This window comes from Denticeps clupeoides, chromosome 6, assembly GCF_900700375.1.
Source record: "Denticeps clupeoides chromosome 6, fDenClu1.1, whole genome shotgun sequence".
In the NCBI taxonomy this organism is placed as follows: domain Eukaryota; kingdom Metazoa; phylum Chordata; class Actinopteri; order Clupeiformes; family Denticipitidae; genus Denticeps; species Denticeps clupeoides.
This window is the reverse complement of record NC_041712.1, coordinates 22,546,269-22,558,041: the sequence shown is the minus strand read 5'-3', so window position 1 is coordinate 22,558,041 and position 11,773 is coordinate 22,546,269. Positions and strand designations below refer to the sequence as shown.

General features: G+C 45.9%; 1 protein-coding gene and 2 non-coding genes across 4 annotated transcripts in view; 2 read left to right on the top strand and 1 right to left on the bottom strand.

Annotated features, from left to right (window-relative positions):
* Positions 1-712: 712 nt before the first annotated feature.
* The window catches only part of dlg4a (discs, large homolog 4a (Drosophila)), a 42,064-nt gene continuing 31,003 nt past the window's right edge, over positions 713-11,773 (top strand). For both annotated transcript variants that reach the window (XM_028982405.1, XM_028982404.1), the window contains exons 1-2: positions 713-923; positions 7,880-8,041. In XM_028982405.1, the coding sequence (XP_028838238.1) occupies positions 813-923; positions 7,880-8,041 (273 nt within the window). In that variant the 5' untranslated portion in view covers positions 713-812. The remainder of the gene's footprint in view (positions 924-7,879; positions 8,042-11,773) is intronic.
* Positions 10,353-10,425, bottom strand: trnav-aac (transfer RNA valine (anticodon AAC)). Its single transcript has one exon. It is a non-coding gene; the product is annotated as a tRNA-Val (tRNA).
* Positions 10,998-11,070, top strand: trnav-cac (transfer RNA valine (anticodon CAC)). The gene has a single exon. It is a non-coding gene; the product is annotated as a tRNA-Val (tRNA).

The window sequence follows — 11,773 nt, the reverse complement described above, 5'->3', positions numbered from 1 at the left end:
TCTTGTAATAACATTTTGCTCATTATGATTATAATTCTAACATCCAAGGATGGGTCCGTTTTTCTAGCCTGTAAAAAAAATGTCTTCCATTAGAGAGAACATTTATTCTGGACCCGGGAGATACTCCGGCCTTGCTCCCACCGGGATGTGCGGGGTTGGCGTTGGTGGCCCGTGATCCGTCGTCGCACAGCAAGATCCGGGCGCGTCCGCGGAGCCCGTGTCCTCCTCGTCCGGCGGGAGCCGATGGGGAAACCCGCGACAGGAACGTCCTTCAGGACCCGGGACAGCAGCTCTGTCCCGGTCCGGCCACTCGGCACGAGGGGTCGCTGTAGGCACGCGGGAATCGGGCTTTTTAGGCACAAGGAGAATAATAAATAAATAAATAAATAAATAAACGAAGACACTTGATAACGCAAGTGTCTTCGCGGTTTTAAAATGGACTGCTTTTATTGAGTGGACCGAAGGACAGGGTCCCTGGCGAGCCGCTGAGGGGGGTTCACTCGCTCTCCGGACGTTACCTGTATCCGGATTGTCGCCGCGCTCGACCACTGTCACCACCTTTGGTATGGCCGAGGACTCCGAACCACGGTCGGCATTGGACCGCGTCTGGCAGCGCGCGCACTACGGACTTTACGGTAGACGGGCGACGGGGGTCTCTGGGGGGAGGTGGCGGGACGGAAGGAGGGAGCGAGCGAGGGGGAGAGATAGAGAGAGAGAGAACAGCTTTGCTTTAGTTCAAGTTAAAGACGCCGGAACGTGATCCGGGACGCACGACGCACGACGCGCGCCGCCGACTCGGCGGCTGCGTGGCCATGGACGCGATGCCGCCGTCTCTGCGGAACCTGAAGTGCTTTTCGCCGGTGATGTGCCAGTGCAAGCTGATCTGCAGCAACCGGACCCTGTCCCTCATGTTCGGCTGCAAGGTGAGAGCCGCGGACGCGCAGCGCGGGGTGTGCTCTTTCAGGTCCGCTTCGGGTAGAGGTGGCATGTTATCAAGGTGTTTAGTAGGAGATCCGACGGATCCCACACGCAACCCGGGCAAGGTGGAGGTTTGTCTGTGGTGAATGGAAACGTGTGTCGCTGAGATGACCACAGCAATGTGCTGACTGGGCTGCATTGTCATTGTCCCCCTCTGGACCAGAAGAGCCATGGCTGTTCCGCTTCTCCTCCACCTTCTCCTGCTTCGCACGGTACTCCGACGCCACGTACCTGCAGCCGTGTCACAGGTCAACTGTCTTTTCTCGCTTTTATCATGAGTAGCGCGTCCGAGCCCCACGTTCTGACGGAAGCTGTGAAATGAGGCGGGCGCATGCGCAGTGATCAGCGGGCAGGTCTGACAAAGATTACAGGGGGTTCATATAAATATATACTTGTTACATTACATATGTCACATTCTGCTGTGAGACAGGGGACTCGCCACATTTTGATTTCATGTATTCAGTATCGTGTGAGATACTTTGTAACAAAGTAACATTTTAAGTAATCTTTTTGCGGTACATCATGTCAGCGTGGACAAGGTAAGAGAATTAAATTCAGATAGCGCTGGCTAGTTGATGTTAGTAGCCTAGTGGGTTAGACACTCACCTATGAGCCAGAAGACCCAGGTTCAGATCCCACTTGCTACCATTGTGTCCCTGAGTAAGACACTTAACCCTGAGTGTCCCCAGGGGGGACTGTCCCTGTAACTACTGATTGTAAGTCACTCTGGATAAGGTCATCTGGTAAATGCCGTAAAAGTATTTAATTATTAGGCCCTTTATTAAATGACATAATAAGAAGAGTGTGTTACATGCTAACGGGGTAAGAAGGACAAACCTGACATGGTGTCGGCTGAGAGCGGGGATGATGGGACAGAGCAGAATCTCAGGATATAAGAGCATATCCAGTTTCCGATTGGAACAGAGTACATGTGGACAACCTTGGGTTGAATATTCTCAGAGACGATGTAGTAAAGGTGATAAAGCAGCTCAGGAGGGAAACGGTAACCGAGACGATGGTGTCCCAGGAGAACTTGTGAAAAGATGAGAGGAGAAAATAATATGGGAGATGATTCAGATTAGCCAGCAGATATGTGCGATCGGACCGGTGCCAGGAGAAGTCGCTGGCATCAAAACGAGGCCAGTGATACCAAGAATGGTGGAATACGGAATATTCCGTCTTATTTAGTCACACGTCAGAAATAGTCCGGTTAGATGAAGGGATCGAGGCATATGAGCGATGGGCATATGTTTCATTGACTGGGAAAAGGTCTTGACAGGGTAGACTGGAGTAAGATGGCGGGTGTTCTGAGAAACAGCGCGGGAGGAGTGTTCCTTGGAAGCAGGGAATATAGAACCTTGTGAGGTGCTCGTAAGAGTTCGCTCAAGAGTATCAGGTATGCTGATGATTCTAGCATCACAGCTCTCAGCCTTTCGCTGTGCACTTAGCTAATAAGATAAGCATAGAACTTGTAAGAACTACATCCGGAAGTGAGACTCGGATACTTGAAGAGAAGTGATGGAAGGAATAGAAATGAAGAGCTGGATATTGGAAACAGTAGATACACAGCAGCACAGCACACGGTGCACACAGTAAAATTTGTCCTCTGCATTTAACCATCACCCTGAGTGAGCAGTGGGCAGCCATGACAGGCACCCGGGGAGCAGTGTGTGGGGACGGTGCTTTGCTCAGTGGCACCTTCATGGAACGCGATTCGAACCGGCAACCTTCTGATTACGGGGCCACTTCCCGCTAGGCCACCACTGCCCCAGCGTGCGGGTGAAAGGGTGAAGAAGTGGAAGAAGGTCATCGTAGATAGGCAGGCTTGATGGTACGCTGAAGACCAGGTTTGCTGGATGGACTGGGAGCCCGTCAGAAGAACGGTCCCATTCCGTTTCCGCTGCTCCGTATTCTTCTCGCCGTTTGCGGCCCGTCCACTTCGGAAATGCTTTCGTTTCTGGGAAGACGCGGATTCCTTTCCTCTCCTGTTTGAGTCAGGTTCGCAGCGAACAGAGAATGGTAAATTATGGATGCGGCCGCGTTATTCGAGTCGTGATAGGCGGCCCGGGTCAGGAACGACGCCAGCATGTTCGGGCGTGGCGCTGACACCCAGCCGTTGGGTTTAGTAGTGAAAGTGCTAAGTGTGCGTTGTAGGCGAGGGTGCAGAAGGATGGAGGGCGAGACGGAGATTAATGATACGGCGAAAGTGACAGTGATCAATGGCTACATCGATGTTTGCGTGTGGGTAGATGTTGTTAAGTGTCTCCATAACCAGATGTGTTCGAACAAGGTAAGATAAGACTGAAGGGCCCTTTGGGTGTACACTTACACTCCTGTACGCTTAAGCTGCTCAGAGACATAAGAGCACAGAGTCGTACTCGCCGTCTGGGCGAAGCTGTAAATAAAGTGAAATCGATCAAATCTGGCCGGCTCCTGCACTTTATGTGTTCTTCTGTCTACGAAATTCACACTTATTGATACAGTAAATCTTTTATTCTGGAGCAGGGCAATGTGTCAATAAAATATTTATATTGCACTTTGACTGTTCAATATACACCTCAAAATATCTTTTCAAGTAATTAATGATTTGGGTTTTTAAAAGTTGATGTAGGGTTACAGTAATGTATAATGACATTTTATTATTTAGTGCACATTAAATACCAATAATATACTAACAATATACTGTGATGTGCAAAAGTCATTACTATGCAACATGCAGAAAGCTGGGCAGGAACTGTATGTATGTGTGTGACACACACACACATACATACACACACACACACACACACACACACACACACCATCTCATTCATGTGTTTTCTTTATTTTCATGACCATTTACGTTGGTAGATTCTCACTGAAGGCATCAAAACTATGAATGAACACATGTGGAGTTATGTACTTAACAAAAAGTGGAGACCTGGTCTCCACAGTCACCGGACCTGAACCCAATCCAGATGGTTTGGGGTGAGCTGGACCAACAAGTGCTAAACACCTCTGGGAACTCCTTCAAGACTGTTGGAGAAGCATTTCAGGTGACGACCTCTTGAAGCTCATCGAGAGAATGCCAAGAGTGTGCAAAGCAGTAATCAGAGCAAAGGCCGGCTATTTTGAAGAAAATTGAATATAAAACGTGTTTTTAGTTATTTCACCTTTTTTTGTTAAGTACGTAACTCCACGTGTTCATTCATAGTTTTGATGCATTCAGTGAGAATCTGTAAATGGTCATGAAAATAAAGAAAACACATTGAATGAGAGTGTCAAGTTGTGTCCAAACGTTTGGCCTGTACTTAATCTTTATCGGTTTCTGGGTGATATGCTTGGTGGGTGAGGCATTTGTATTCTCCAAACGCAGCAAATAAAGATGAGGCTGCGAGGGTGTGGGGAATGGGTTGGGATGTGCATGTGGTCCTTCTGGCCCTGCCGCTCGCTGCTATCCATGCAGTTTGCCTGCTGGCTCTCTGCTGAATGTCAGCCTTTACACTTGCGTTTCGTCGTGTGAACATCGCATGGCAGAAGTGACTAATAGCAGCAAACTGCTGTCATAATTCACCAGTCGTACAAAGGTTGCGCCTTGTATTTCAGTGTACATTAAAATAAACCCAAAAGGCTTAAAATAATCTAGAGCTGATGACTGCTGTAATAAACACTTTTCTTTATATCTCTACTGACAGCAGCCTGAAAAAATATGCACTGTTTAAATCAACCCTATACACTGCTGCTGACCCTGGGCTTTGCCGAGTGGACTAATGATGGGTAGCGAGAGGAGAATAAAATATTTGTATTCATAAATTCTGAATGTGTGAATCAGATGTTGGCATCATTACTTCATCATTAATCTTCTGCATCATAAAACGAAATGTGCCCTCGCCAGCAGCCATTGTCCTTTTATCTGTATGTGGTGGTTAAATATGATATATTGTGGAAAGCATTTTTAGGGCACGTGGTCCCGGTCCATGATGTCACCATTTTTCCTGACATCTGATGTCACTCTGAGGTAATCAAAGCCTAAAAGGAGACTTCGGTAATTATTAAAGGCCCTGAGATCGATGGGACGTCAGCCTGAGGCCTGCATTGATCCGGAAGCCCGTCTTGGGAATTCTGGGTCCTTGGGTCCTTACTGGCATGACCGGAACTGAGCACAGGAAGACTCCCCCTCGGTCAGATGTCCCATAAAAATGCACGATAGAAATGCCTCAGGGAGGCGGCGGTGGAAAACGATGTGCAGCTGCCGTTTATGACTTTTGGTGCCATAAAGCGCTGCTTATTATCATAATTGCTCAAAGCTGATTGTTCAGTAGATGATGTGTGTTTTTATGAAGCGGCTTCCAGCTGTGTTATTGGCTTTATTGGTTTTATTGAAGTAAGAAGACGGGTGATGGCCACTGAGGAACTCACATTTGTTTCTTAATGGTTTATAAGCTTTCCTACTATAATGTGCATAATTCAATAATGCATGATAAAATGCACTTTTTGTATTTGTGGAATTATTATGCAATTGACAAATAGTAATTAGATTTTTTTAAGCATCCCGTTGAAGCTCATTTACTTTGGGAAGGTGTGTAAAGGGATTGTGGATGCAGGAACCGTGATTTTGGAATGTTACTGTATAGGCAACCGGTTCCCCCACGTGCCCTCGTCTCCAGGCCTAAACTCAGCTCCCTCTCTAACACCGTCTGGAGGGTGACGGTGAACACACGCCGTCTCTGACCCATTTAGTGCACAAGCCCAGTGTTACAGTCAGCATCTGCTGGGAGAGCCCATTATTCTTCTGTCACAGGCCTTCAGGGAACAGCCACAGTCATCCACACGCTTGCATTTAAATACATGCACAAGTAGAACTGTGCTGCCTTGCTTAATGGCTTTTTATGTGCCTTGCACCATTTAAAGCGCAGCCCTTTGTGACTGGACATACATAATGATGCAGGACAAAAGAAATGAAATCACAGACTTGTTTCCAGATGAGGACAAGCATGGACATTCATATTACTGACCCTGTCGGGCAGAGGTCAGAGGTGACATCCAGGTGCACAGCAGGACCAATGGGCTGTGAGATGATGGTCATTGCAGCAAAGAGAAGCAGGTTAACATTTAATATGTTACAAGGGAGGTGGTGGCCTAGTGGGTAACACACTCGCCTATGAACCAGAAGACACAGGTTCAAACCCCATTTACTACCATTGTGTCCCTGAGCAAGACACTTAACCCGGAGTCTCTCCAGGGGGGGACTGTCCCTGTAACTACTGATTGAAAGTCGCTCTGGATAAGGGCATCTGATAAATGCTGTAAATGTACATGTATTAGATGTGATTATGCCGATTACAGTATGTCTTCATCCGCTCTTTAGTAGTGATTGGATACACGCCTTTTTCCGGATCGACCTCGCCATATGCTGACTCTCTTTTTGGATTTCAACTCGCTTTTTGGACTTTACCTTCCTCTCCCTCGAGTGCGCCCACTGCCACTACGCGTCCTCCTGGACTGCTGTGTCCTCCTGCTCCACCTCTCCCTCACAAGCGCCCTCGGTCCTCCTCCTTGTCCGATTCCCTGCTCTCTCCAGCCTTTCTTAGTGTTGTAGACATGGTGGCGAATCCCTGTTCCGGTTCCTCCTGTCATAAATACCCACAATGCATCTTAGTTAACCAGCTCACATGTTCAGCCGGGCTCTGTTCCCAGCATAGTTCTTTTTTCCTGATTTATTGTTCTGCTTTGCTTTTGCAAGTCCTATTGTGCAGCTGAACAAGTGTAATTTAATATTATATTTCTCTTCACATCCACCGCTGGTGAACAGCTGCCTGTCCCTCCTGTGCAGGGATGAGGAGGGCGACGGTGCGATTTGATTACAGGAACCTGCCTCCAAGAGACTCACAACCGCAGGAAATGGAGAAATGGTGTGCATGCGCGCAGTGTGGAGTTTACGGGGTGAGGAAGCTGCAGCGTGGTGGTGTGTGGTCAAGGAAGACAGGGCCGGGTGAGGGGATGCAGGGTGCGTTTTGAGGGCCGCAGCTGCCTGGAAATGCTTATAAACCTGCTCTTTCCCAGGGTAGCACACTGCATAGCAATGAAGCAGCAGCACAACCACGTTCGCCACCGTCTCACGCCCGCCTCCACTGCGTTTTGAGATTCGAATGTGAACCGCCGTTTGTAGTCTGACAAATTGATTATAATGGAAACATTGCGTATATGCAGTGTGACAAGCGGAATCAGCCTTCGGTTAATAATCATAAAATGAAATATGCATGTTGATCTATAAAATATTCCAATATTGGCATTTTCCGAAATGCATGCGTGGAGCAGAACGCCGTTGTGCTGTAATATGGGGGTCTGTCTCCTGTGTGGCATTTTACTCTTTTCTTTTCGTCTTTCTGTACTCCACCTTCCATCATCCCCCCCTACCGTTGTTCCTGCTTCTCTTCCTCCTTGCACCATTTTCCTTCCCCAGTCCCCCCCATCTCTCTCTCTCCTGTGGGACTGCTGGCTCAGTGTAATGTGATAGAGCAGAAGTGCTGACTGCATCCCCATCTTCTCCTCCTCTTGCATTTCTTCCCTCTTTTCTCTGAGACGACGGTCATTTTTTAAAAACCTCACCTGGGGGCTCTTCTGGTCATGTACGGGACGAGGTGTTGCACCTGTCCTGGGACTTGTGCTTTATGTCCCACTGTATTGTGGGGAATGTGACCAAGGTCACATGCCATACTCCATGTGTCTTGTAGTGTCAGGAAAATGAATTGTAATATAATTACTAAAATCATAACTTATTTGATTTTATTTAGGATTATTTAGCAATTACCATTACCTAGCTCTTTGCTCGGTTGGATTTGAATTGTTTGATAATTAAAATCATAAAACAACCACAGGCAGGTTGTAAAAATGTTTTATTTATGACTCTCTTCCCCTCCAGAAATATCGTTACCAGGATGAGGAGACGCCCCCCTTGGAGCACAGTCCCGCCCACTTGACACATGGGAAGAGTGCGGAGATGCTGCACACGAGTGACAAGAACCTGGCTGCCATGGACACATTGCACGGCTACGCCCCTCACACGCACATCTCACCTGTTAAGGTACAGACGCCGCACAGATGCCACGCACAGTGCACTCAAACACAACTAATACCTGCTTAGAAAGTCGTTTTATTCATGGAATATTATACCTATACAAGAACGCACACACATACACGCTCTTAAGGGAAATCCCATGAGCCATACTGTCCGCTTAAAACACTTACCAAGCTGTTTACTCCAGTCTGAATTATTTAATACGCTAGTTGTGCTCCTGTGCTGCATGCCCACCCGTCTCTCTGGTCATGACCCTGGATCATCACACACACTCGCGCACTCTCCTGGTATCTGCTCCTCAGCATTACATCACCCACCCTGCACCCCATACTGTCTAAACTCAGCCATTTATCCCATCGCCGTGCCTGTGTGCTTGCTGTCCCACTCAGATGACCCTGTTGAGCTCCTTTGGGACCACAGGGCGCCCCTCCTCCATAAAGTCATCTTTACCTCCCATTGTGCCATAGAAAGCCTACCGTGTCACCTGCTGTTACTGAATTACTCAACGGTTTTGCTAAAGCCACGACTGAAGTTTAATCATGCTGCACTGCCTGGGTTTTAGGTTTTATCCCGGAAACGGGTGCAAGCTGACAGGAGCATGCACATGAGACCACATGAGTTACTGAACAAAACATTTCCAATTCTAAGCAAAAATAAAATGCTGAAAGATGCTATTTGTCCATGCTGCTCCTTAGAAACTGGTGTCTTCAGTTTCAGTCTGACAATATCAGAAAAAATGTGATAAAAATCAATCGAAAAATCTAATTGATTGCTATATGGGAAAGTATAGTGTGATTGTGTTCTTTTTTTTGCCATGTCGACCAGCTCTGCTGAGAACATACAATAAAAATATATTCCAACAAAACTTGTTTAGGCTTGTTAAACTGGACTTTGCTATGACCCAGGCGGCAAGAAAAGCCAGACAGAGTTGTGACCGCCATCACACACCCAGCAGGTCTGAAGGCACTCAGCAGAGCCCCCTGTCAGAACCCAAGCTGAGATGCGGGTAACTGGGATAAAGAGGGTAATGGAGCTCCTGCCAAGACTTTGAGCCAAAGGACGTTTATGACCTTCACAGCTCTGCACACAAAACAGAGATATATCCTGTGTGTGTGTCCTCCTGTCCATGGGCTTGTTTTAACACTCATACACATTGACAAACACAACACACATAGGACACATATAGGATCCATGCACAGGGGCAGTGCTGGCCTAGCGGGTAAGGGAATGAACCCGCAATCAGAAGATTGCCGGTTCATATCCTGAACTAAATGCAGAGGACACATTTCGCTGTGTGCTGTGCTGCTGTGTATCACAATCACTTCACTTTCTCCTGTCCTGCAGACTGGGCTTGTTCTTTATCCATCTACAATTGGCACTAGGAGGAGAAAACCTAGTGGTCCCTTCAGGAAAAAGGGATTTTACTCTGGGAAAAACGATGCTTTCTTGTGCACGTTGACCTAATGTAAAAGAAAAATACATTTTAGGTTTATCTGAAGATAATAAAAAGGGGTTTGTGACAAACTGTACAATAAAAGACATGGGTGCGGTTTCTGATACTTGCATATTATTAATGCCTTAATTTCAACAATGTTATGAATTATAATCATAATGTTGACTGATTTATGGAATACCCTCTTACATAGAATGCAATGTCTGACACCTATTGAGAAATCCAACAGTCAGATTGATAAATTAAAATAACTTTAATACAAGCAGGTTAAGGTGAGTCTGTTAAAAAGCCATTCTAGTATAGTGTGGCATCATCACAGCGCTCGGTGATTTTTACTTAATGCCTTTAATAAGCAGCGTGCAGTATGTCACCACGAGCGTGACTGAGATTAAAATAAAACAGCACATTCGCACAGTCATTTTTACATTCATCCCAAAAGAATAATCATTATTCAAACGCAGAGCATCGCAACAGCGCCACAAACTCGTAGTGGCCAGAAATATATTACATCCGTAGTGTTAAGCGCTACCATTGAAAATACATGGGAAAGGTTAAGACAAGTTAAGCTTACCGATTCCACCTTTCGAAACCGGTGTTAGGCGAACGTGATAACCACTACACCACGGCTAATTGCTAACATGGATAAACGCAATGGAGAGAAAAATACATAATAATGTGAATGGCCTGGTGCATGTGTGTTTCTTATTGGAGAAGGCAGGGCAAGCCAGCAGAGCCAGTGTGATGCTACACATTTGTGCTGACCAAATAAACCTCTTAATTGAAATGGTATTCCTTAATATAGCATAAACTGCCATATATGGGCTGCGGCGTTTATAATGTTATAATTCTACCGTTCAAAAAGAATGTTTCCGCCCGGTTTCGAACCGGGGACCTTTAGCGTGTTAGGCGAACGTGATAACCACTACACTACGGAAACGGCTAAGGGCTAGTGCTAATGGATAACATAGACGGAATGAAAAAACACGTGGACCCGAGGCGTGCCCGTATACCCTCCGTAAGACTATATATCCTCCCATATATCTTCCATAAGACCGTATACCCTCCACATTGTTTCGTTTATTCTCCATAAGACTGTATATCTTCCCTTATACCCTCCATAAAACTGTATTCTCCCGTATATTCTCCATAAGACTGTATAGTCTCCAAAACAATGTATATTCTCTCCATAAGACGGTATATTCTCCCGTTTATTCTCCATAAAATTGTATATTCTCCCGTATATTCTTCATAAAAATGTATATTCTCTCATTTATTCGCCAAAAGACTGTATATCTTCCCGTATACCTTCCATAAGAGTGTATATTTTCCCATTTATTCTCCATAAGACTGTATATTCTCCCGTATACCCTCCATAAGACTGTATATTTTCCCGTATATTCTCCATAACAATGTATATCTTCCCGTATAGCATCCATAAGACTATATTCTCCCGTTTATTCTCTGTATGACATTATATCTTCCAGTGTTGTTTCTTGGACTCACCAGCAGGTTTCCGTAGTGTAGTGGTTATCACGTTCGCCTCACACGCGAAAGGTCCCCGGTTCGAAACCGGGCGGAAACACTTTAGTTTTTTTTTTTGTTCGCCTCGACAACGTTATCGCTGAATAAAACTGCGTTAAACTAATCAGTAAACTAGAGCGCGTTTCAGTAAAATGTTTTTTTTTTTTTTTAAATGTACAGAAACCACTGTGTTTGGTGGTGCTACAGCACCCTGCTTCCTATGCATTTTAATCAGTCAAATTCAAACAAACAATATTTTATAAATAACCCTTTTTGCAGGTAGATGGTAGGATCCTTATATATCAAATACATGATTATGATTGGAATAACACATGGGCTTCATTTCCCGAGCGCCTCAGGAACATTTGCCTTGGCCTCAAGGTCAGTCACCCGGGCTAGCTTGGCTCCACACCGACTACCTCTCTCTCTCACGCTATCATCCTCTCTTCATCTCTCAGTTTCTATTTATGTCCCCCTCTCATTTCTCTCAGTCCTCTTCCTTTCCCCCCTCCATCTTTGTCGCACACTTTCACCCTTTTTCCCCAGCTGTCTGCATGTGAAACATCTTTTGACATTGTCTTTGTCGGCACAGATGGTTTGTCGCTCTTGTTTGCCATCAGACTGGTTTCTTGTCGTAAATACTGGGACTCAAAGACTTCTGGATTAATAAATTGTTTGCACCAGAGTTCTGCCAACCTTAGTGTTACACTGGATTTCTGCACCGTCCCGAATATATATATATATGATATATATATTTCCCAAGG